The sequence below is a fragment of the Passer montanus genome, unplaced genomic scaffold (assembly GCF_014805655.1).
Source record: "Passer montanus isolate IOZ18808 unplaced genomic scaffold, ASM1480565v1 scaffold4, whole genome shotgun sequence".
In the NCBI taxonomy this organism is placed as follows: domain Eukaryota; kingdom Metazoa; phylum Chordata; class Aves; order Passeriformes; family Passeridae; genus Passer; species Passer montanus.
In genome coordinates, this window is record NW_024368818.1 from 5,480,628 (window position 1) to 5,508,466 (window position 27,839).

A 27,839-nucleotide genomic window follows, 5' to 3' on the forward strand; every position below is an offset into this window, starting at 1 on the left:
AACCCAACAATTCTGTGATTCTCTCATTCCTGCAACTGTTCTCCCCCTCTCCCAGTTTCCTTTTTCAGTTAGGCTTTTGAATAGATATACTCTTGACTCTCCTGGGCTTCTACTAAATTATTTAGGTAAAAAAAAATTGGTTTGCTTCTGCATGGAAATTACTATTCCTCAGGAAACCTGGGATTCTTTTACAGTGATGCTTCACTTCTCATCTCTACATTGACTATACTTGAATTCTACTATTTCCATAATTCTGTTTACAGTCATTGTTATACACCGTTCCATGCACTGAAGTTTCCTGCTACCTGTTTGCTCACCCACTTCCCTGAGCATCAAATATATTGAAAGTGAAAATGAATTAAAGATTTTAATGACATTTTATGATTTTTCCTTCCCCTTGTAATTTGTTTTCACTTGGGACAGTGGCACTAAATGTTAATTGAATCTCCAAAGTATCTGCCTCAAGTCTGCTTATCTCTGTGTTCCAAAAAGCCCATCTCTGCTTGCTGTGCTTGCACTGCACAAGTCCTCTGCCACTCCTAACTGCTGTTTGGTACATTTCTTTTCCCATTGCTTCAACATGTTCAAATGGGCATGGTGATTAGTATAAATCACTAATTTTTGCCCCAAAATTGGGTTAAAGAATAAAATTTACATATGTGGGGCTTTTTATTTACATGTTTAATCCCTCCATCACCTGTTGCTAATGTTCTCCAATGGTTTGGACTGCTATAAATTTCAACTAATCTTAGCTGTCTATTCCAGCTTCAATTGCAGTAAATAGGAAGCAAAAGCTGCTCCCAGAGAGTGAGTGATTATAAAAGATCAGCTGTTCTGAAAGAGTACTTACTGGAGGTTGAGATGTCTAACTAGAGAATGGCTGAATTCCAACAAGAGAAATTCCACAAGGCTGTCTTGCTGTCTTTACCATTTTGATTAATGCTGGCTTCACTTTCAAATTTTACAACTGCTGAGCTCACCAGCCACAGTGATTTTCTTTGCCTCAGAATGCAGTTCCCCACCTCCTACTTGCTCTTTGCTGCAGACACCAGACCCCCACTGAACAGAGACATCGCTGCACATGCTGAGTCTAATCAATTCTGCACTGCAGCCTCGCATGACCTGTGAGGTTACAGTGGAGAATCAGACAGCACTTCAGCTGCAGTACTGCCACCAATGTTTCTCAGTGTGTATTTAAAGAAACAGGTTCCTCTGCTGTTCTCAGAACTGTATACTCTTGTTCAAGGCAATTTCAATGCTACAGTATAACACCAAATGATTGAAACTGTCAATCAGGCTACCTGAAGATTGATGTCTCCCAGGGATTTTCTGGAATTAACATCCAAACCACTGCATGCAAGTTTACAGGAGGAGCTCTAAAAACTTAGGGAGCTAACCTCCAGACACCCAAAATTCTGTCTCTTGTCTCAGAAGTGCATGGAACCCATAGAGTAGAAATTTCCTCAGAACTTGGCACCAACTGCAGCTGTTGTTCAACAGATGATCAGGACTAAAACTATTCTTTTACATTTCACTGCCTCATATTATGTTTAAAGGACTCTTATCTAGGTAAGTCTAATGAACTTTTAATACTTCTAGATAAATTGTTGTGCTTCTACTACTGCTAATTTCTTTTGGCTTTCTGAGAAGAGAATATTGGCATTCAGGGAAGTGCTCCCACAATACCTGATTCTTTTAAAAGGTTACAACATTTTCCATATAATACTACATGAGAAAGATGTGTCCATAAAAAAAAGTAGACAAAGAAGATGGAGACAAACACTTGTTTAATGAACACAATGATGGTGTTAAAACATTACTGAATTATTACTACTTATTTCTCTTCATGTATACATTCATTGAAACTCCAAAATAACACTGGACATTGCATAAATGAGACAAAGCTCATACATATGTAACTATTCTTTTAAGAAGCTAACAGACAAAACAGCTAATGAAGTACAAATTCAGAGAATGGTGCTTATCTATTCTGTCTTCCCATGTTTTGATTATTGTCTATTTTGGCTACATAAGTATATTGAGCTAACAATACACTACCAAATCTAATGTATCTGGAGCAACTTCCATAAAGTGGGAGAAGTTATCAGCAAGGATGTAAAGAAATAAAAAAGAGAATTTTAGCAAAAGACACAATTCCCCAAAACCTATTGTATCTCTTTCCCACGTAATAAATCTCAAGCTTTTTAAACTAAAACTCAATTGCATTAAGGCTTTAAGAAGCACTTGAAAAAAATTACAATTAACAACTCTTCGTTGGCACCCTAGTAAGCATAACTTCCAAAAAGTAGAAGTATCTAACACATCAACATCATCAAGTATCAAAAGTTACTAGCAAATTTGTTTAAATTGCCTTTTTATAACATCAAATCTAACTTGGCTGTAACATGGTAACAAAAGCATTTATGCAGGCTCCTTGGGCCATGAATCAGGATAATCTGAAGCCCGAGTTTTCAAGTGATTCTCAAAGCTGAATCACAGCACAAGCTTCCACAGAAGCTTAGGTACATTAAATAGTTTGGTATGCACACCTCCAGACTATACTTTTTGCTGAATCACCAAACGATTTCTAAAGCACACCAAAGATTTAAGTTCTCTACCAGAAGGCACTTTTTTTCACACAGGGATAAATTTCATCTCACCCCAAGTTTTACGGCATATAGATAGATTAAATATTACTGTATGAAGTTAATATTTTTGTTAAGAACTTTGCAGCCAAGCTCTGTCACCCTATTTTCATGTGAGACAAAAGAAACACATTGTTGTCTTCCGAAGTTTTCTTTTAGGAATGTCTAACAAGACCCTACATACATTACTCAAAATAAAGAATTTACAGTGTTTGGCTGTAACATTTCTGGAACCAGACATTCCAAAATATCAGATATATCTTCGTAATCAGTTCTTTTATGGTAGGTAGATCATCTTGAATTACAGGACTTGTATCTAGCCCTCTAACATTTCAAGTTTTTTACTGCCTTCCAGGCTGTGTGCAGAGTTTTGGTACGGTGATGAATTTTGTACTGTCTTTTTTGCAATTGCATCCATAATGTAGTTCTTGTTTTGAAATTATCAGTGTAGCTTTCCAGGACGTTCACACCAGAGATCAAATATTTTATCCATGGCACTAATCGCAGGTTAAACCCAGTCCAATTTCATCTTTTCCTTTCAAAAAATGTAAACAAAAAAACCTCTTATTGTGAAATCTTTGCTGGTGCTTCACAAGGCAGTTAAGCTTCCAGAGACTTAGGAATAGATGCTATCTGTTTGATTTAAACTGTTATTAGAAATCCATTTGGTCTTGCTTTTTCCTTTGGCATCCTTTCCACTGGGAAATACTGAACAATCAAAGCCTCTGCAGTTCAAACTGTGGGAGAAGGGAAAAGGCAAAAAAGGAGGCAAAAACAGGAACAAGAAAAACTCTGCTAATGTCAGCGAACTCAAGGTATCCAGCTGCTACTAACAGCATTTGCAACATTCTGAATACAGATTTAAGAAGTTTTGACAAGAAAAATGTGGTATTAACTGAGAAAAGATTGAAACTGTAAAGTAACAAATATACATACTAATTTTTTTTGTTTTCTGTAACTCAAGACTTCCTTGCCAAACGAATTAATAAAATCAGATTACAGAAATGCTGCTCTAATATCTGCAAAAACTGAAATGGTGACATTAAACACATTTGCTTATTCTATAGCAAATGCTTTGCTGAAGTAAGCCATATTTGCTGCACAGTCCTTGAGATATCCTCACATGTGCATTTTTGGTTTTTTTAATTGTGGAGCTCTCGTCAAAAATTCTGAGTTACTTGCCTTGTAGTACCAGTCCTGAAATTTTTTACAGCACTCTTCACTGCAGAAATCTCTCACTACACCATCAAGTTCCTTAGTTGCTCCCTTTTTGCACAGCTGTGAGCAGTAATTACAAGTAACACATCTCAGTCCTAACCGTCTTGCAAAGTCTTGTTTATATAGCAGCTTGCAGCCTGGAAACAGATTTTAAACATTAGGAACAAAGTAACTTTTACAGAGAGATATCACAGTTAAGAGTTAAATATTGAAAATTAAATGAATACAGCAACAGCTAACAACTGGGGCTTCAGACAAATTCAGGTTGCACAGTAAGACTACATTTCAAGACATTTTTACCCAAATACCTTCCCTACACAACTCTATGGCTTCCTGTGATGCTAGCATCTTTTTCAAACACCTATGCTATTTTTTTTTCTCAACTCCCTGAATAAACAGTCAGGGAAGAAACCCATATAATTTTCTTTTAATATAGACCCATGCAAAAGCATTGACTTGGAGTTACATTGCTCAGTTACACATCCTCAAAATGCTACAGATCCAGACACCACTAGCTGCTAAAGAAATACATATCTTCATGGATCAACTTAATTTTATTACTACCTTCATTTATATTAATACAGCAAACCACTTAAGATAACTCATTAATATTTAAGAACACTAATATGTACAAGATGACCTCAGATCTGAGGGATTTCTTAAAAATGTAACAATAAAGTAAGCAATGGTCAGTAGTGAGACAATGAAAGGAAATTGCAATTGCACATGAAATTTGGGAAGAATTTATATGCAATTAATATTTTAATTTTTTTTCCCACATTAGGGTGGGGCGTAGATACTGGTTATTTTGGATTTGGTTGGTTGTTGTTTTGTGTTGGTTTGGTTTTTGGTGGGGTTCTTTTGGGATGTTTTTTTTTGTTTTGTTTTTTAATTTCCTATGCAGTCATAATTTCAAGGCTGCAATAATGACAGCTATATTCTTCCATAATCTGATCCCCCCTGAAGCAAATTAGAAAGACATTCTACCACAGTAAATGCATTAAAAGATGAATACTGTAGCTATTACATAGGCTATTTTCAGAATACATAGTATTTAAATGACCTCAAATCCAGCACCTACTCAGCTGATGTCTAAATCATTACTGTACACCTCTGTAATTGTTCTAATTTTACAGGAGAGAAAAGAATGAGAAAATGAAGTATTTCTCTACATCAAACACTGTAGGGACAAGATAACATTTACACAGACCTTTAATCTAAGGAACTGCACCTGTTTTTATGATCTACCAAATATCACAGCACCACCAAAGATGAGAACTCAAGTCTTCCAAGTGTACACTCTGCTAGGATGTATATATAATCTAACGGATGCAGACTTCTGTACTTCTGGTAAGTTATGAAACTCAGTATGTAAGACACATGCTGTACTTCCTCTGCCATATAGAATATAAAAACATTATAATGTATTCAGTAATTTCAATTATGTGACTTCTGCTGTTGTCTATTAGGGCAGAATTAATAATTAACTGAGATACTATTTTTAAATCACTAAAAGCACAAGAATGCAAATGTAAGATGCAGCAGACTGAATCTTCCAAAAACAAAAGGTTATCGAGGAACTTAAACTTTGTCATGAATGAAATTTGCTAGTAATGTCAAAACAAGACATTTACAGAATATTGTACAAATAAGACACTGTAGATAATCTGGTTTAAAGTGGTTTTGTTGTGGTTTGTTTGTTTGTTTGTTTGTTCATTGGGCTTTTTCTTTTCAGTTCTTCAACAACAAAATAAAAAAAATTACTACCACAGATGGAAAGTGCCATATCCAGAAACCATCCTTAGAATGCAAATGATTTGGACTTTTAAATACATTGCTTTGAAGGAAATAATCCTGACACTTGTGTGCAAGCTATGAGTTAAAAGTACCAATTAAAAGCAAAATTTCTTGCTAGTATTTTTTCCTGCTGGCTCTATCTCTCATTATTGCATGGAGCATCCTATTCCTTCCACTTCTTTAAAATTCCAGAGATACCTTAGCACCACTCTTCAGTGGTCTCTTAGAAGAGCCACGCAATGCTGCATCACACTATCAAAACTACAGACTAAGTAGCACTTCTCTATTACCAACCAGGCAACCTATGTCCATCTGGCTAAATAATTTTCAAAAAGGAATGGAAAAAAGAAACATTTTTATTGGCTGCTGAACTACAGGAAGTAAAGTTGAAGATGATACAGCTATTTTATTTTAAAAAGTTATCAGGTAAGAAATTTTCCACTCTACAGTCAAACATCTCCCATATCTCTGTGACTCGTGGAAAATTATCCGTGAACAGTAAGTAAGAGGAAACAAAAAGTAAAAAATCCCAGCCCTTAAGACCTAAATGCCTGGAAATATTTTTTTGGTTTTTTTTAATAGACCACTGACTGCAGGGCTTCTTGCTGAAGGAGGCCTCTACAGAAGATAAAAAAACCCTTTTTTATAAAACTTTGGATGTTGAGAGTAGATTCTTACAACCCTGAAACTTGCTAAAGTAGAATCTTTACAAAGTCTTTCTTTTGCAACATCATGAGCAAAATTCTACAGATTTTTCTGAAACTCTTTTATGCGTTTATAATGGGTAACTTCATCTATGGGGCCAGGGAAATACTGGTCTAGCTTCAAGATCTATCTTGTGACTTCAAAGAAAGAGAAAGCAGAATGTCTTCCTTAGCTCCTTGGTAGTCTGCAGTCCAGTATATACATTTTTATTACAATGCTATGGTTTCAACTGAAAGAGTAAGACTGTATGGAAAAAGGTATTTGACTTTGGCAAAACAGATTCTAAGCTCAATTTGGTCCTCTCTTGCACAACAGAAATCCTGAATCAACACAACAGTAACATCCATGCCGGCCTTGTAGATGTGACCATGAAGTTGGCTTTGATTTACAGCACACTGTGAATGAGTAATACAAAAAGCACTGAATGTCTGACCTTTCTAATATAAACACTAAAATGCTGAGGGGTTGTTCAGCCTAACTCCCCTGGGGACTTGGGGTTCATGAGTATAAGCACTGCCTAAAACAGACAGCTGACAGTCCCAACATTTTGAACAAAGAGATCTGGTTTTACTCAGATAAATTCCTCAAGATTTCTGCTACAACACCAGACCCACAAGTTACAGTGTTATCAGATAAAAACCTCCACTGCTTTAAAGTGCCTCAGAGAGAAAACAGCTCTTACTTTGAAAGAAATTATAAGCACAGGTTATCTGGCTCAAGCTACAGCAGCCATTAATTACAGTCTTTATTAAAGTTCTAACACCCTCCCACAAGCTGGCTGTCTCAGAAAGACCACTAAGGACCATTTTCAGAAGTATCACCAACTCAGAATCTGAAGCAAACAAAAACCAAGTGAGTGACTATCTGCTAACTTAACATATCCTTAATTAAGACAATATTAGAATTCTGGCTTCCAAGCAAAACCCAACACACGACCTATCTCTTAAGGGCCTTGAATTTTGGTTCCCCACATAAATGAAAGAAATTATCTGAACACATACAAGAGAAGATTGCTGACATGACAATACCCAGGCAGTTCCTCAAAACATTTACCTCAGGGAATTTCCAGGTTAAGAGAGCTTCCTTTCTCTTGGCAGATCCAAGATCTCTGCCAGGTTCAGCCCTGCAGAGCTGCCCTCGGCAGAAAACCCTGCTTCACTTGACTGACTGCAGACTCAGTGCAAGTAAGCTACTAAGAACATGATCTTATTCTACCACAGCACCTACCTGAATTAAAGGAAGCTCAGTACATTCCCACATCAAGTAGCTGTGTAAAAAGGAATGCTGAACCAGAAATAATCCTGAGCCCTCAACACCAGTCCCTTTTTTACCACAGGGACTAATATATTTTATAAAAAGTAATTGTTCCACACTAAAAGAATTGGTTTTTTTACCTCTGAAATGCTGTCCTTACTAAACTACCTTTGTCCTTCAAGTAATATACAAAACTTGCTTTTCTCTCATCTTGTAATAACTTCAATTGTTACCTGTTCCAGAGAAGAGTAACAACAGGCCTTTAGCATCACAAACTACATCTTGGAAGCTTTCTAGAGCTATGTTCCATCCAGATTTTTCTGCTTCATCTCCCTCTGTAATGATTTGAATACAAAACCTCTTCCATACCCACAATGCTATCACCTGCTGTCTCTGGATTCATAATAAACATTATTATTTTTAGGAAAACAGATGTAACGTATCCAAATTCTAGGTCCTGCTTGGATTACTGTTAAAGTAGACCCTACCCTCTTCTGTGTGAAGACAAGTTGTGTATACCCCTTCGTTCCTTGTCTTCACCTTAAGAACCTTTTATTATTATTATTCAATCCAACTTTCATACAACCTCAGTTTATCCTACTATTTTCTGATATTAGGTACTATCTCCTTCCATTCTCCTCCCTCCTACTCCAATCCAGTTACTCATGTTTTGCTTATTCTTAAATATTTTCAGGTTGATAATTCTTTCACATTAATAAGAAGCATCTTTATAAGCTTTTTTCTTCTTGTGCTCATAACCTCAGCACATTAAATTGCATCACCCCCTATCTGCACCAGTCAAGGCTGTCTTTGCTCAAAGAACTATCTCAAATCTCTTTAAAAAAAGACACAACAGTAGAATTAACAGAGAAGAATGAAAATCTAACAAGGACCGCTGGTGTCGAACAATGCACAGGATTTTACTTTATATTCTTTACCATGTTACAAATTATCTCTCCACAATGAAAAACAAAAATTTCAAGACTCAATACATGTACCAAAATTTTAAATTATATTACTTGAACACTATCAATGTTCTCCCCCTATAAAGGGATAGGAAGATAAACAATCTCTTCCACAGCATAGTTATATCTTTCCATTTCTCAACTACAAGAACACTGTAAGAAGTATCAAAATCCAGGTTAACAAGTTAAAACTGTCCAGTAACTTCAGGAGAGAAGCATCCAAGAAGCACTAATTGGAAACAACATCTACACTGAGACTCTTCCACAAGTGAAATATCACAAGAACAAATTGTCCAGCTCTTCCATGTGTGTTTCTCTAGGAGGTGCAGAACTTTGCTTTCCTTCAGCATAACCAAAAGCCTTCACTTGGTGCTTCTGTAGCAAGGGAGCCTGTTAAATACCTCTTAAGTGACTTGTCAGAATTGAATATGCTGTCTCTTTTACCTTAATTCATTTCTATAAGCAGAAAATATTATTTCAGCTTTTACAGTAACAAAATTTGTTTGGAACAGTCATCTGTGGCTCAAAGATTTAAAACCAGACTGCTTAATCAGATGACATGGCCTGAGCAGTCACGGCCAAACCATGACTGCTCTGTGCCAATCAAGCGTTCCCTGGAGACAACTGCCGTGTCTCAAGAGGCCAGGAATGTCCCATTCTAAATTCTGTCCATAGCAGGATGTCAGAGTGCCTCAGAATAGCCCAGGCACCTCTAAATACCTCCAACATTCACTTCCATTTTCTACTAAATCAGTCTAGGAAAGGAATATCCTCCTGCAGAAACAAAATGACTCCTGCAATTGTGAACGAGCATTTTTAAGGATCATGCATTCTGCAGTATTTAAGAAGTGTTCTGATTTTTACTTGTCCCCTTTTGCCAGGATATCCCAACTTGGCACCAAATAAAGCTTTAAATTAAAGCCACATAGAAACTGACATTTCAGGTTAGAATTTATCTCACAAGGGACACTGCCAGAAGAAGTGATCATGAGCAAAACCAAACTAGGCACTGTAGCAAGATCATATTATTTCAACATGGCAGGCCTCCATCATGAGCTGTTGAAAGGGACATAACAGCTCTGTGAAGCCCAAATCCTAGAGTTTGTAAAAGGGTGATTTCATACTGTCTTCAAAAATTTCTGTATGCAAGACCAAATTCCGTACATTTTATTTTCAAAAGCAGTATTGATGCCTCTAAAAAAGATAGTAGCTAATGTAAACTATTAAAAAAACTGTGCTGGAACAGTTTCTGTAGCTCTCACTTTAAAAATAATGAGACCAAACATCAGGAACAAAGAGATTCATGCAGGGTTGATGGCAACTCCCTTTGTCTAGGGGGACACAGCAGCTCAGCACGGCAGGGACAGTGCACCAACTCTTCCTTGGCCCATCCACCACAGAAGCCCAGCAACTATAACAAAGTCTCAGCAACATTTCATATCACACATCAGTTCATACAAAATTTTTTTGCTGTTTCTAATAAAACCAGGAATTGCTAAAATATCAGGTAGTATGCTAATTGATTGTGAAACACTGGAATTTAAGCACCTCTATAAAATTTAACATACCTGTGTTTAGACTATCTTAGTATCTGTAATATTTTCATCTAAATCTAAAAATTAATCAGCTAATCATTTAATAGTATACTTTCGCAAACAGTCCACTGAGCAGTACTGATTGGGAAAATCCCACTCTAAAATCTACAATGCTTTAACTGAACCTTTCCTAGAAGAACGTAAAATTACTTAATCTCCTAAATTTATTTTTCCACTTGTCGACTCTACAGTATTTTAAGAGGTTATCTCTACTTAGATGAAACATCAGAGACGTTTTCAGAGAAAACTCAATGTCTTCATTGACAATGTCTTCATTGAGTTTCATTTGTAGAAATCATAATTCCCAGAAATTTACTACCAGGCTATCAGGCTTATAGTACAGTTGCTAGTTTGACAGCTGTCTTTTATCTGTATTATCCATTTGAAAAGAATTCCCAAGCATCAGATAACTGTGCTACTCCAACAGCTTAATGACCTTCTCCCTCCTAGAAGAAGACAACCAGATACGAATCAGCGTCATTAAAACTTGCATCATAAAATTATTAAGCCTTGTTAAAATTATTAAGTGTTGTTCAAGTCATAGCACTTAGTTCTACTGGAAAGGTGCATTAAGTAAGCATCTACAAATAAGTAAAATTATGGTGATATTCATAATAAAATAGTTTCATTGCTGGATTTCCAAAGACTGATTTGTTCTCCCAGACTCTCAGAAGGAATATGTAGTACAAAAACAAAAAATATCCCAAACCCAGTAGTTTGAAGATTTCCTCAAGATGAAAAACTTGTACAGTCTCATGCAACTACACATACATAAAAATCCACAAGCTACTTCTTACTTTAGCATACATATCTTATTTAATTTAGACACAGATATTTTGGAATGCAGCATTCTAGTGGTAAAACACCAGGACAGCCTCAGCACCAGTGGAACAGATTAAACTCTTTCATCTACTCTGTTCAGGTTGTTCATTCTCCACATAGCATCCGATTTTTGGACAAAAACAGAAAAAGCATCCTATATTCCATGAAGGAATGAATAACCATCTTCAGCACAAAATCTAGGTCAGTTCTAATCACACTTTATTATAATGGAATTTTCAGCTACCTTCTGCACATATTTTGAAGTGTCTCAAGAGAAACATATAAAGAAACAGAGCTGGAATAAAACCACACAGAAATACTGATCCAAGAGACCAAGAGGTTCCAGGGCTTGTGTGTAAATATATATGTATATGCATGTGTGAAAAAACCCCGCAGGTATGAAGAATGGGAGCAATGACAACATCTTCTGTACTCCAGCTGGGCAGCTGTAAGCAGTCAAGGGATATTTGTGGTTGATCTTATATATGCTTTCCATCAGTTTGCACAAAGATGAACAAGTAAGTACACTTGCAGAAATTTCATCATGTGTTTGATTTTTGATTTTATCTAGGAGCCTTTTATAAACACTCCCCTGAAAATTCCCCACATTTTCCCTTGAGGGCTCGATTTCTTCCAAAAAATATCAGCAACTTTTGTGACTGAGTACCTCTGGCTATTCCTTCTCAAACTGTGGTACATTGTCTTCTGATGAAGAATAATTGCATGCTCAAAAAAATAATCTGTGTTGGTGAGGTTCCTTGAACAATCTGCAATATCAAAAGCAGGATGCCTCCACAACCAGAAAGCATATGGTACTTGTACTGGCTTTGTTATTTCACAAACAGTTGGATATACCTGGTAAAATGCTTTGAAATTAAGGACAAACCAGTGATGTTTAGGTGCCTGGGAAAGGGGGAAGAAATATCTATCATGCCTGATGATGGAACTCCTATTTGTTGACCTCCAAAAGTCCACCACAAGTCCTGCCCCTGTCCTTCCTACATCAGATCCGAGCACCGTTCATTCTCAGATTGCACTATTTCTGCAGCCATTGATGGCAATTGATGGTTTTCCAAATTTCCAAAATTAATGGTCTAGGGTTCCTTCACAATTTCTGTCCAGGTCATTGGTTTATTTCCAAGAGGAACACATACAGCTCTTTGTCATATGCATCACAAAGTAGACCTCAGCTACAGCTGCCAAGTATAAACTGTACTTATTCAAGTTATGATCTACTTCAAGGTGCTTTTGACTATCCTCTCTCTATTACTCAGTGGTTCAGTAGCAAGCTGATAAACTTTGTCTTTATGGTAAAATTTTACACATTGACCCTCATAAATATAATATTTACCCTTGAGCTGGCAGTCCAGCACCTGCAAACTCAAGACCCACACTAAGACACCTGGCAACAGAGTCCCCACCATTAGTAGCTCTATTTAAACAGGAAAGACTGTTTTTATATCTTTTCTTCCTTTAATTTTCCAACAGGAAACACAAGTCCTCACTTACTTCAAGCCTCCTCATACAGAAGTAGTAATGGCATAGGTGGCATTATGAATCTAACTCATTTCACTGTGACAGCCTCCTGGCTTTAAATGAGGGAGTCAAATATTCACAGTAATAGAAGCATATATTTTAATCTCCAGAAAAGTATTTTGCTCTTGTTTGAATGTATTCTGTGGAATTGTTTCATTCACAGAAACAATTTCTAGCCAGAGGCTGCTGAGCAATACAATGATAAGGCTGGGCTTTCATTTGTCTGTTTTTTACTCTCCAGCTATCACTTTCCTGTCCAGAACAGCACACTCCATTCTTCAGAAACAAAAGACTGCAGAATCCTGAGCTGTAAGGGAATGGCATGGACAAGATTGCCGTCAGCCCTGCATTCCAACCTTCTCCATCTTAACAGGTTCTCCTACAATTAAACTCACATATCTACTATTTAATCTGCCTAAAAGTAGAAATCTTCCACAGAGGTCTTATCAAATGACATTGGAAGTGTTGTTGTTATAACTAAAGAAAAAATATTCACCATATTTGTGAATAATAGATCATCCAAACTTATTGTTAAACTTCTAGGATCATGATTAAATACCAGTATCAAAGGAGAGCTCACCAGAAGTGGAAAGGATAGGTCCTTGTTAAAAATCTATTTTTCTATTTCTATTAAAACCATGCTTTAATGCAACTTAAAAGAAAACTAGGCCCATGTAGTTCCCTTTCAGTTTGTTTTCTTTTTGAAAATTCAAGTAATTAGTCCAGCAAATTGTAGTGACAGTAATCAACACACAGCAACAGGCATCATTCAAGTTATTGCTTAAGTAATCAGTCTAAGCCAACGTAGAACTTCTACTGTTATAATTAATTTAGGAACAGCTAATCAAAGAGAAAGCTTGGTGTTCACCAGTGCAGTTAATGTTGTATATGCACTACTGCATACATTTTACAAATACAATGTGTAATTTTTTGTGCATATGTATGTATGCAATGTGCATAAAGGTGTATGTATTTATACACACACACACATTGAAGAGTGTTACCCTCAACCTAGACTAAGTGGTGAAAAGCTCTAAAGGCAACTCAGATAAATTAAAGAGTACCTGCACTAACAATAAAAGTACAATCACTTCAATAATACTAATGAAGAGGCTTCTGGTTTAGCCTCAAGTACAACAGAATGAGTTGTTACCTTGAATCTTAACATATAAACAAAGTAAGTAAACTGCAACAGAACAACAATCAATAACTCAGGAGAAAAAAACAAATACATACATACCTTCACTGCAAAAGGGTCTTTTGATACCAGAGAAATTCACTGTTTCATGGAGCGTTTTCTCTTCCTGACAGTATTCACAGTATGTAACTATGCAGTGCAGTTTCTTATAATCATCAGAACATGCTCTGCTGCAGAACTGATACACTTTGTTCTAAATGCAAAGTTGCAAAGCATCGTGAATAAAGTTAATGGATAAAATCTTAAGGTCTAACTAGTGCAACTTGAAATAATACCTGCCATTAAGACAACTTACAAAGTAAACTGAAGTGTGAACACATAATTAGAGTATGACTTCTAATGCTAAACATTTACAAATCCCAATCAAGCTGACAGTGCTACAAATACTCATAATTTCACATGAAAACATTGAACAGAAAATATGCCAGTCAATCTTGGCATATCCTCTTTAGATACTTCTCTCAGTTCATAAAGAAGTGTAATAATGGTCTATCATATCTACAGTAACTGAAGATGAAAGCAGATTTCAGACTTACAGCTGATCTGAGAAAATAAATTTTTTAAAATTACACAGATACTATTTATGAACAAAGACTTCTGCTTTTATCCATACTGAAGTTAAATTATATTCTACAGAAGCAGGGAGATTTTAACTGAGCTTTTAAAAAGAAACTTCAATACCTTATAAAATAGCTAGCAAAACCATGTTTAAGTTCTAAGTTTAAACTTTTAAACACATCATCATTCTAAGAATAACACCAACATCCCCCTTACCTCCCATTCCAGTACTTCTGGCTTTGAACAGAAAGAACTTTTGCAATAATTACATTTCAACTGAATATCACTGGGAGAGACGAACTGACCATTTGTTGAAGACTGAACACTGAGTGTCTGAAAAATATAAATATATATACATACATCACTAAAAAAAAAAACAAGTTACTTTTAAAACGTGAGGTTTTTTTTCAATTAAGCTTACTGTGTTTGAGAATTCAGGAGTTTGTTTACAAACTCAAGAACATTTCTGGCAAAAGCACTGCAGGTTGGTTCTTTACCTGAATTCCTTTTCCCTTGTCATCTCAGGTTTTTCAATTTTGAATCTTTACCCTTACTTCCACCATAATTACCTTCAGTCATATTTTTTTACCTTACCATTCTTATGCCTCTTATTTAAGCATTAACACATTTTTTGTAAAATTAAACAAAAAAATATCCCCAAACAGAATGCTTTTGTTAATCACAAAACATATTTTCAGATAAAAACATTTCACAGCTTGTACTGTTTTGGTGACAGACACAGACCAACAAACAAATGTTTTTAAAACCAAACCTCACCAAGGCAGATTATGTAAGCATACCACTTGAAAATACAACTACTAAAGTAAAAGGCTTTCAGTGAGAAACCTCACATTTACTCAGATTAAGAAAAAACTAGCTAACAGTCCTAAGTAGCCTCAATCCCATGGCAGGAAGATGCAGTTATTCACACAACCAGCCCAAAACAACCCAAAGGTTTAAAACTGAGAAAAATACTAAAGATTGCATATGTAGGTATGAGAATTTAATTCTGTAACTGAGAAATTTTTTTAGTGCATTTCTGCAGCAATCAGCAGATAAAATAACTCAATTATGCAGTACCTGTATCTTTCAGTATGTCTTATATGTGTTAACAGAATAGATGTTTTTGCAAATTCCCTGATTAAGGAAGAACTATTGGTGTATTATAGATGTGGTGTTCAAGAAAACAATCTGAATCAGCAGAAACCACAGACACTTGAAGAAACCAGGTCTTATATCTGTCTTCTCAACAAACTTTCCCAAACTATTTGAAACAGAACAAATATATTTAAAGACAAATTCTCTTCAGACAGCTTTGTTACTACCTCTCCACTGTCTAACAGCGAAAAATTCAAAACATTTCTGTAACAGGATACTTTTCTTCAGATTCTCATGTTAGTAAGCACTCACCTACACTAAAAAATAAGTTTAAAACTATGTTGAGACTTATTGCTGATATAAACCCTGATCTATGTGGGCTGGCACTGCTGAGTGCTAGCTGGCAGTGCAAACAGTATCATTTTATGCGGATGCATTAATCCTTCGTCAAGAGTCTGCAGACATTAAGTAGTCATGCATATCCCCCAATCTCTTTGGTTCAGACCTGAGAACCAAATGCCAGGCAGCAGAAATATGACATCTTTACTCAATGGCCCATCAGCCTGTAACAACTTCATATATATATAACTTCTACAACAACTTTTTTCTGATGCCTACACAAAATATTATCATATTTCTCCCATTATATCCAGAAAATGTCCCTGGGGCTGAGCAAGGTTTGCTTAACTTTGGCTGACTTCCACAAACGTGAGAGCCACAAAGGCATTTTTAACTGCAAGGTCCAACCTGTGCACTTCTGCATTTGCAGGTCCTCACAGAGCAAACACCATGCTTGACACATGCTGCTCTGTGCTTTATGGAAGCCCCAGAAGATCTCCTTGAAAATGAAAAGAACTTAAGAATACCCAGCACCTCCAGCTCAGGAATGAAGGAGATGTAAAGAACTAACAGACATGACAACTCGTTCAGAAACTGAAGACAGAGGGAGGAATGAAGATGAAATACTGTATTTCATGAAATAGTGGTCATCAGATGAAAAGCAATGCTTATCTTTCACATTTGTAGCTATCTTTAAATATGGGACCCAAACAGCCTATTGTGAGGGCTATAAGTTAAAAGTAAAAGAGATTTTTCAGTTGTTTTCTGAGGTATGCCACAGTTAGCTTCTTTTATTTCTTTCCATTACTGCTTACTGGGGTAGAAATTCAGACTCACAAAGTCTAGGGGGCTGGTAATTGAAAAATAACAAAAAGCTAGAGAAGTGAGAACAAAAAAGATTGAGTCTATTTAAAATTAGAATTTGTTTTAAAGGAAACTTACACATAACTATATTAAACAAATACAAACTATTAAATATTATTACTTCTAAAAAAACCCCAAAATTAATGTTTTTTATCATGAGTTCCTCTGGTTAATTAAATATTTTTCTAGAAAAATCTGTAAAGAACTTAACTCATATTACTGAAAGTTCTAAACCAAGCAGAAGGTGGTTTTTAAATCAAGTTAATCAAAACATTGATTTGTAAGCCTTTTTAAAGTTTCAATTATTCTGCTTACAATAAAGGACCGCTTCTGCATTATAATTTGACCCAGGATGACATGCATGTAGTATTTTCACCATCTTGATTTGCTTCTAACTTACAAGGTACTTAAAGTACCTTTAGGAATTATTTGGGAGCATAATTACACACAAGGAATAATAAAAGAAAAAAATATTATAAATTCATTAAAATCTTTCACCAGTCTCCCTGAACACAAAGCTTTATCTATGCTATCAAAGACATCTTTGAAGTCATGTACCTATGTTTGTTCTTTTGAGGGCCTGCCCTCAATAATGAGAGCATGGGAAGTACAAGCAAAGCAAAAAACCAAAACATTGTAAAGCCCTTTTCAGCCTTCAATGCAACCAGCTCAAACTGCTCTAAGCTGCCAGTTTAATGATGATCACCAGGCAGACAGAGCCCAGGATCTTCTGAGAAGACCACCACAGCTTCTGCCCTGCCCCTGCCATGGCAGCATATGTGACAGAGGGTTATCCTTGCTCACAGCAACGTGAAATCAAATTGTGGAAACATTTCTGTATGTAAGTGTACATGTGGAAGAGCGAGTAGGCACCAGACTGAGGTTAGGTGTTTTTTCCAGCTGAGAAAAAAACCCCAAAGCTTTGAAAGAATCAAGTTGTTCTTAATGTGCACAAGAGAAGCACTTATGTGGAATCTTCTACATCTTGTCATTCATTAGAACTGGTCCACAAGCAAAATCACTGGAACTAAATGAAACAGGGAAGGAAACAAACTCTTCCCTCACACTCATGCACACATAGACCTTCCAGCTTGGGCATGGAGGGCATATTTTTATTATTATCAAATCTAGGAGAGTATTGGTCTGTGGGCACACATATATGTACAAGTGAGATGCAACATATAGAGCTAAGAACACTTCCAGGCACCATCACAATGGTGAAAAAGGGCAGCATTAGTAAATAACCAGAGAAAGTATCCCGCTAAAAATCACTGTACTTGTAATTCTTACCCATACTGGCCCTACAATTCTCCAGATACATCCATAAATTGGAAACAAAACCCAAACCAACAAAGTTTTACTACAAATTTTGCACAGACTTGTGCTTTGCTAGAGAGCTTGTACTGTCAGGCACTTACACAGCTGCTAACTCTGGCGAGACACTTGTGTTATTGCCTCCACGTTCACAATAATTAATCAGTAGTTTATTTTTCCCTTAACAGCAAGATCTTCAACTGACCCAGTAAAAGTATGAGTATCAATACTGATTTAAACAATACACCTTGGGAACAATTCCATCTTTAACTCTGCATTAACAACCTCCAAGACGGTGTGTAGAAGACAAGATTCAGTCCCACAGTTCTACCACCAACTACCAAACAAAAACACATAAAGCAGGCTGTTATCTCTCTTTTATTCTCTTTCTTACAAGATCAAATGCTCTTACAGGCTGGCTGCTCAAAGGAGAATATAGATATGGCCATAAACTTTACAACATGCAGCTCAGATTAATCTTTCCAGTATTTCAATCCATTAAAAGAACAACTAGCTAGAAGCAAAAAGTTATTTGCAAGACACAGTTATAATCAATCCTGAAGTTGTGTAAAACAAACTTGCCCATTTGTAAACCAAAAGGACTAAAATACTTGCAAGAAGGGAGGAAATACAGGCCTGAAATAGCAATTATTCTGTTCCGAGAAGGATAACCCTTAAAGAAAAAAGTCTAGGAAGAGCAGGCAAAGCAGAAAAAGGGGATGAATATGAAGCCAGAAAATTAAAATAAGACTTATCTCCATTAACGTTGAAAAATACGGAGCACCATAGTAAATTGACCATTTTTTCAATTTAGGTTCAATACCTTTTGTGTCACTTAGGTACAAGAGAAACTAAATGAACAGAACAGAAGTTGTTCTCATACATTCAACTCTAGCCTTATGGTGAATACATTTTATTTTTCTACACAGTGACTATAGAAAAGCTATGAAAAGTTAAAATCCAACAGTGCTAGTTGAGCAAACTAACCGTATGCAAGTGACAACTACCCATTCCTGGTCTTTGCTGAGAACCCATAGACTGAAAGGCTGCTTCAATTAAACTCCACTACAACCCTGACAGGAGATCTACGTGCAGCACTGAGACTGCAACAGAAGCATGAGCACAAGGACTCAGTAAGACCATGAACCCACAGCCAGCATTACATGATCTGGCAGTTCTATTCAATAACGTTGCTTAATGCTGACTTATGTGCAAATCCAAGAAGGCCCAGGCTGAATTTGTCATTCCCTGGCTGTATTTGTTCTGAGAGCTCTTGGGGATGCAACTGATTGTAAAATCACGTACAATAAAATAGATCTTAGATGAGTTTGCAGTAAGTATTACAGCCTGTCATTATATACTAACAACACACAGATATTCTGTTAATCAGTTCCACTGACAGACACCTATCAAATTGGTTGTGATGGAAACACAGAACATGGCTACATGAGAGAGGTCCTACCCAGGGTATATTAAAGAAGCAACTAAAAGACCAATTTGCTGTCCAGTTGACAGAAAACAGCAAAGTTCAATGACAAATGGGAAAACCTTGTGTGGGTGTAATTCTTCAACAACACATGAGGAAGCAATTATCAATTATCCTGCATAAATCTGGGAAAAATGCTTTTACATAGAAAAACTGAAACATATTTGTTTAAAATATCTTTTGATCACCCAGAGATTAATGGCTATGACACGTTTCACTTATGCTTTAACCTTGATTCATACTGAAAATATGACACTTTCAACAAGCAGAGCAGCCTCATCCAGAGTGCACGTCATTAGCCTTGCAACCCCCCAGTTTTGGGCCACAATGGAAACAGCTGGTATTGTCCATAAATAAAATGGTTGTGGCTCTAACCTTTCATTTCAGAAGGAATCACATTTCTCCATGGCAAACCTGTGTTAGTTCTACATTCAATATCAGAATTTTGTTATTGAGTTTAGTACAAAAGAGGCTAAATTTGTTGATCTTCAATGCAAAACAGCAAAGCTCACATCCATGAAGAGGCTAAGGTGGTAAAAGGAAGATGTGCTTTCTAACAATATAAAGCAGAAATTGGTAGGTTTTTGTAAGTTTAAGACAGCAGCTAGTGTTATCATTATGAAACAGAACTTTGATCAAAGAAAATGTTATGAGCCAGAAGCACCTGCTATGTTAATTCTAACTCTAAAGCATATATGCACAAGCAAGTTAGTTTAATATTCAAATATTTAACATAAACACAGGCACACAAATATTTAGGGAGGAAAATATTTAACACAACAGCTAACCTGAAATTTAGCTACACAACTGGAACTGCAAAAGTTGTACAGTTTTCCATCAGGCATTGTGGCTTGATATTGAGGTAAAGAGTTTCGCTTACAAAAGTGGCAAATAATTTCCATACCTAAAAGAAAAATGTAGTTTACAAACAAAATAAACATTAAATAATAGGAAAAAATATTATTATAGGTGAGCCCTTTTTAGTTTTTCAATGTAGTAAACTAAGATTAGTCTGTTTTCCAGTCAGCTTCTACAAGTCACACAAAACAAAAAAAATATACAGAAGTTTAGATAAATACTTTCACTAAAGATCAGTACTAAATATGAAAATTCCTTCTTCCATAAAATTCACTGGAGCATCTCAACTTCAAGCTGAGATCTGCTTTGCATACCGAGGAACATGTTTTGAATTATTTACTGGATCAAAAACTTTACCTAGAGAATATCTATATGCATTATAACTACCTCCCTTCTTATCCATCTTCTGCTTGACTGGAAAAAAAAAATCCAGGGTGGCATTCATATGAGAATTCAGAGAATATGAATTCATATGCAAAAAACCTGCACTATCATCCTGTGACACATCGGAGCACAATATGTTTCAGCATTTTTTTCACAGGAAGCCTTAAGACAGCTGAAAATTCTTTGCAACATCACAAAAAAAGGCCAGTGAGGAAAATTAATCCTCATGGGTTCATTTACTGGTGCTTAATAGAAGATTATTTTTTTTTAATGAAGTTAAAATCTATAAAGTCATATCCGCAGAGACTAACTGTAAAACAAATGTACCCACCCCCGGTGTTCAAATTTTTAAAAAGTCTGCTCTTAGCAGTGATGAAAACCCATCATCCTTTTCACTTACTTTGTGATTGTGCATATTTTGATTTGTGTGTGTTCATGCATACAGTTGAGCAGTATGGCTCCATATATCCATTAGGTCCTATGCACTGAGTCATTTCAAAAAACCTGCACTGAGCTCTGCAGCCAGTACAAGATGTTAATTGGCCACATTTCTAAAACATAAAACAAAGCAAAACAATGCATTAGTTAAAACTATGCTTGGCTTTTAACTTAAATTATGGTCTTTAAGAAAAGAAAATAAACAAAGGAAAAGTTTTATTTCTGTCATCTGCTCTCTCATCAGATCCTTCCTATTAACTCTCCTGATCATCCTCTCAAGAGCATTCAGCACTATGGTTGTGTCTCTTACTCCTGGGAAAAAGCCAGCTAAAAATAACCTTCTGTGTAACGACACACACATACACACACAACCCATTCAAAAAACTCAAAACCAACCAAAACATTCCAATTCCATCCCAAACCCCACCATCTGCAAACTGAACTGTGGCAAGAGTGTGCAATAAGCTCTGCTGAGTTGAGCAGTTTGAAAAAACTCTATTCCTCTCTCCTTGTTGATGGGACAATGGTTTTAAGGAAAATAACAAGAACCTGGCATGACTAATGTGATTCACAGAATGGGTAAGCTTAGAATAGACTCCTTTGGGTCCAACCTCCCTGTTCAAGCAGGGTCTTCCTAGAGCATGTGGCAGGCATAGGATTTCATCCCAGATGGTTCGTGAGTATCTCCAGTGAGGGAGACTCCAAAACTTCTCTGGGCAATCTGTTCCATTGTGCAGTCACCTGCACAGCAAAGTTATGAAGAATAAATAAACTTTGGGGAGAAAAACAAATTGTATCTCCAATCCTCCAAGCAGGAGGAACACACTGCAGAGTTTCTATGCTCAACTGTGACTCCATGAACCTGATAACAGACTTGATTTTCACATCTCTCAACACTGCAGTTTTCCACAGAATGGAACAAACGTTCTATAAAAAGCACAGAAAAAGCTGCTCAGAGTAGAAATACCGATGACATAGTCGACATACAAAATCAGTAATTTTGATGTGCTACATGTATTACATATGCCAGTGTCAGGCAAATATCTCAAGTATGACAAAGCAGGTTTCAGAAAAAATAGCTAGACACCTTCTCTGCCCATAGAAATAGTATCATGGTTTTGACAGTGATGGAGAAAATTCCTCACCAAAAATGATGGGCCTCCTACTAGACAGACTCTTGCCTTATTAAGTGCTAGAAAATTGTCACTTAGGCACTTAAGATTTCTTCCCTTCTAAAGAAATTATTTTGGCACTCTCTCTTCTTCTTTCCCTATTCTCAAGGACGGAAAGGAGAAGGAAAGGCAAACGATGTTTCATAGGTACTTCCCTTTGTTCAAAGTGAGAGATGCTTCAGAGGATATCTTTAGTCTTCCTATTTTTCAGTACCCAAACTCAGAAACTAGTTAAATCCACTCTTACAGACTGAAGATGAAGCTAGAGATGAAGTTTTGGGTTTATAATGTCATCTTTCCTATTCTAAGAGCATCCACATAAAAACATACAAATCCACACGCCTGTGACACAAACTGGATGTAGCACCTTGCAGAGTCCAGTAAAATTTCCACACAACTTCACAATTTCCACATGCTGTTTTGAGGAAATCTTTGCTGAGGATTTCCTCCAGAAAGGAGCACCATTCAAGATACCAAACTCCTACCTAGAAGAAGGTATAAAGTACAACTCTAGGATACTTCCTTCCTATTTTATTTTTTTCCATTTGCCTTTAAACATGCTACTCAGGACATCATCATCTTCCTAATATTGACAAAATTCACACTTAATACCAAGACCAAAATGTAGCAGTTATATTGTTCTGTGAGTTGGAACTATTCTGCTGCTATACATTCATCTCCTCTAGGAAGCTAATAAACAAAAGCAGGGCATCCAGAAACCTCTGAGTTATATTACTAATAACACAGGAGGAGGCTACTACTTACAAAGAACTTGATTCCTTGGAACATGCTTAATGGACAACCATCATTAAAAAATCTGCTTGTACAAATAGTCTTGGTAGCTCCAGAATAAACCAAAATGTAAATCTAGAAGCATTGATGCAAATATGCTGGTAAATAACTAAACTAATAGCATTCAGCAATATAATCAGAAAACAACATACAGGCAAATGAAGTTTTTTCAAGTTCTATATCCAAAAGAGAAATCCAACAGAGGCTACAGTGATTTCAAGAGACAGCAAGACAAAACTGTAAGTTTTAATAAATGAATTTATAGTAAACTGATTGGAGCATAATCGGAAAAAAATTCATTGTGTCAGCAAACTACATGTCTCAACAAAAATTCCTTGAAAGCAGAAATAGCTTTTGCTAACCAACATCTCAAATACCTCATCATTTACGTGCTATCGAAAAAGGATCACGCATACAAAAAACAGTGCAACAGCATGTCAATCACTTCTGAATTTCATACATCTTTTAAATAGTAGAGTTGTTTACTGACTTCACCCCATCTATTTCAGATTTAAAAGCAAGAAAAAATTTTATTTCTATCTAGTAATAATCTAGCAAATTTAGACCTAGTTTATTAAGACTACAAAGAATAAGAATTTCCAAAAAACATGCCAACTACACAGAAGATTCTGTGGGTAGGAGCAAAACTGTAGTAACAAAGCTCTCATTTTATTCTTTTAATAACAACTAAAAAGAATGTTTGAGCATTTCTGCATTATTAGAAATAGAAACATATTGTTATACAAATGAAGAAGACAGAGCATGGTGGAGAAAAAGAAAATTAGAAGTCTCAAGCCTTCTTTAATGTATTGCTCCTAAAATGTTGTAATCATCATCTCCGTCAAGTGAAACATTTTTCTTCCATTATTTTACTCTATTCAGCACTCCCTAAACTTCCAAGTTCAAACATTAAAACCATTTTTAAAACCCCCAGGGAGTACCACACTATTATTAAAGAAAGATTAATGCATACCTGAAAGTATTCAATCAGTATTATACATGGGTCTCAAACATTTATTTTCTTAAGAGTCTAACTCAACAACTTCCTCCACGAACAACATGAACGGAGAGCCTCACTATATCTCTAATGTTTTTGAATACCCATAATGCAAACCAAGAATTTTTTTTCTGTTCCTAAGTGTGAAAAGAGGAGATTATCAAGTTTCTCAGCTAACTTACATTTCCACACTCAAATTCTTCCCAGCATAATCTCTTTCATCTCTAAGAATCTACAGTATTAACTTCATTCTGCAGAAAATTAACATTTGGGAATCCTTTCTCTCAAAGTATCCTTCTAGCTACCATGAATAAACAGAAGATACACTAAAATTAAGGAGAGCAAATACAGAGGGTCAAAGAATATTCTTATGAGGTAAGGATTTTTGGCCTGGAAACAAGATAGCTTAGGAGAATAATGACAGAACCAAAAATGGTATTATGTAGGGCACTATGGATCAACTGCTCAGTGTATTTTCTAATATTAACAACTACGCAAAATCGCATGACTATCAACAGGAATTTGAAAATAAACAGGAGACATTTCTTCATGTGACAAATAGCAGGTCACCAGAACCTCTCACCAAACAGAATCATGGATGGAAAAACTGTATGCAGTCACAAGGAGACTGGACAAGCACTAATTAAAGAGATTTGCCAAAAATAGCATACAGGAACATCACGTAAAGTTCAAGGGATGTCCTGACCTCCAGAGAGTCAGAAGCTAAGAGAATGCTCAGAGGAAAATATTCTAAGTTCCTGCCCTGGTCTTACTCTTCCATGTAAGCCCACTTACATCACTGCAGAAGTTTCAATCCCTGATCAGAACCATAACAGCTCTCTCAGTAATACAGTACATACTAAATTTAATATTTTACCCACCCTCAAGGAAAAGTGGGTGTTTAGAAAAGAAATTAAGGAAAACTTAAAGCTGTGTCAATGTTGTTGATATCTCATGGCAAGACACAAAAAGATCTTCAACGGCAGAGGAAAACTAGAACAAAATACCAAAATCTTCACTAGTGACTAAGTAAAGAGGGAATGAATAATGCAAAACATGAGTCTTTGTTTTAAAAATCACTGCTTCCTTCTTTGTTTCAGAAGAACAAAATCACAGAATCATACAGACTGGAGGAGACCTCCTAAGTTCAAATAGAGCCTACTGCTCAAAGCAGGTCCAGCCATGTTTGCTCAGGATATTGTCCAGTCAAATCTGAGCATCTCCCAAGGACAAGCACTCCTAACCACTCAGGAGGATTTCAGCATCCTTATAGGAAAACAAAACAAAACACACACAAAAAGAAAAAAAAAAACCCGAAACCCCAAACAAGCAAAAAACCCCACCGAATCAAAATCATAAAAAAACCCCAAAAAAACCCAGCAACCAATCAACTGAAAAAAAACCCCACAACAAAAAACAAACCACATTTTTCTTTATCTAAATAAGTTTCCCATTGTTTTCAAGTTGTGTCTCTTGCATTTCTTCCTTCCACTGTGCAACTCTTCTTAAGAGTTGAACTTTGTCTCCTCACATTAGGTAACTCATCCCCCTTTATGCTTCTCAGGCTTGAACAAAGTAACATCTCCTGAGCCTGTCCTACAATGTCAGGTACTCCAGCCACCTAAGCATCTTAGCAGTCCTCCACTGACCTTCCATCAGCATGACAATGCCTTTCATTCTGCCAAATCCAAAACTGCCCACTGTACTCCAGATGTAGTCTGAAGAGCAGAAGGATTAGGGGGTGGCCCACAAAGATCACTTCCCCTGTCCTGCTGGCTGTACTCTTGCTCATAAACCAATGGGCTGCCCACACAATATGGGGAGTCCCCATCCCTGGAGATACTAAAGAACTCAAATGGATGTGCTCCTGGAGAACCTGCTCCAGGTGACCCTGTTTGAGCTGGGGGTGGACAAGATGACCTCCAGAGGTCAGGCATTTTATGAGATAAGCCAGGACCCAGCTGGCCATGTTTATTGCAAGGGCACACTCCTAACCCCAGTTCATCTTCTCCACTGGGATGGCCAAATCTTTTTCTCCAAAGCTGCTTTCTGGGCAATTATCTTCCATTTCAGATCAAGTATTAGCTTCATCTTGTGCTCCTGCCTCTTGACAAAACCCGCAAGTCAAACTAGCTTCAGCTTAAGTTTCCTTCAAAGGTGAAAATAACACAAAACCAATCTGCAAAAGAAAGTATCATTTTCCTCCCATGTGCAAATTCACATCTACAGCATCCCATGAAAACATGCACATTTGAGGACTGTAATTTCAAGAAAAACTGAAGTTAAAACACAATCAAATTAGTAAGGAAAACTGTATCAATTACTAAGTAGAAATAAATGAAGTTAATCCAGAAGCAAAATTTCAAGATAATAAAGGCTCAGTGCCCTCTGAGGGAAAGCTTGATGCACAGTAGTCTGGGCTACACCTCTCCCTCACTACTCCACCTAGTTTCTGCATTGAGATGACCTAATTTTGGCTAGATCCTATTGCCTGTTTGACCTCTTCCAAAGCATGAAGTCTATGGCTGATGAAAAAGCCTGAAAATTCTTCTGATTGTATTTGATTCTAAACTCACTCATTCTTTCATTATTTGTTTGTATATCCCTAAGAGACTTCATTCCAGGTCTATTTCATGATAGGTATCTCATGACAGATGACATTAAACAATGTGATATGAAAACTCTTGCAATCACCAGTTCCAGATAACTATTCCTTCTGTTCACTAGGACAGTGTTCAACTCAAATGGGCAACTACAAAAGCAGCTATCAAAATGCAAGACAAAGCAGATGAACGTGGCATATTTCACAGAACTGGAGGAACTGTTTCAACAAAAATACTAATTCCTGGAAATAAAATTCACTTAAAAGGTTTCTCAGGAATTTTTGTTCTTGCTACTCTAAACAACTATGATTTCAGAAGGAATCTTGACCTTCCTTTACATCTTACTGAAAGAATAATGTAAGCTGAAGTCTAGAGCTCTTGCTACATGTACCCTACAAAGAAGAAAGATCAAACTCCAAAATAAATGTCAGACCAATACCTTAAGTTCACAGCTTATCAGAAGCCTCATTTCTGTTTGCAACTGGGACTAATGAAAGCCTCTGTTCTTCAACCTTCTGGCTGCAACAATACTTCAATAAAGCTACTACTGCCTTGAATCTAGGCATCTGTGCTAGACACTTTTATTCTTGACTGAAAAAAGCAGTATCACCTGCTTTGTCTGCCTTGACAAGACTAAGAGAGCATGATGAAGGACATGCCAGCAGTGTAAGAGAGCATTCTTCCCACGCAAGGGTCAGTCAACAGAACATATCAGAAGAGCAGCTGATTGCCACAATGCTATGTAGCAGCCCTAAGTTTTGCTTCCAGTTCAAGGAAATGCTTTGTAGTTAAAACTCCATGGAAAAACACATTGTTAAATACATCTCAATCCAGGCAAACCTCCCTGGTAACTTTACGGAATAAGAGGTTTGGATTAGAATTAAGAAAAACACCAGGAAATTCCAGGACAGAAACTTAGTATACCTGTGTTCAAACAGAAAAGGAGAAAAAACATTTTCTATAAGCAGAAAAGCAGATACATTTGCTACATGGAATTCTATGATAACTGTGATCCCTCAGAAAAGGTCATCACTACTTCAGATTCATTTGAAAGGATGGTCTGATGGATCCATAGGCAACATGCAAGTCTAAGAAAAGAAGAATCAGTAGAATCAGTACCGGCAAAGAAAGAAGACATTGTATAATTTATTTTCTCTTAAAATACTGCATCCAAATCATCCCTCCCCCAAGAGGAACAAGT

The 27,839-nt window shown here is 36.5% G+C and overlaps 1 protein-coding gene across 1 annotated transcript in view; it reads right to left on the reverse strand.

Moving 5' to 3' along the window:
- Positions 1–27,839, reverse strand: part of ZMYM2 (zinc finger MYM-type containing 2) — a 73,238-nt gene that overhangs the window by 27,267 nt on the left and 18,132 nt on the right. The window contains exons 6-10 of the mRNA XM_039718378.1: positions 21,037–21,187; positions 20,183–20,298; positions 14,510–14,626; positions 13,778–13,928; positions 3,828–4,000 (exon numbers count right to left, since the gene is read on the reverse strand). Of these exons, the coding sequence (XP_039574312.1) occupies positions 3,828–4,000; positions 13,778–13,928; positions 14,510–14,626; positions 20,183–20,298; positions 21,037–21,187 (708 nt within the window). The remainder of the gene's footprint in view (positions 1–3,827; positions 4,001–13,777; positions 13,929–14,509; positions 14,627–20,182; positions 20,299–21,036; positions 21,188–27,839) is intronic.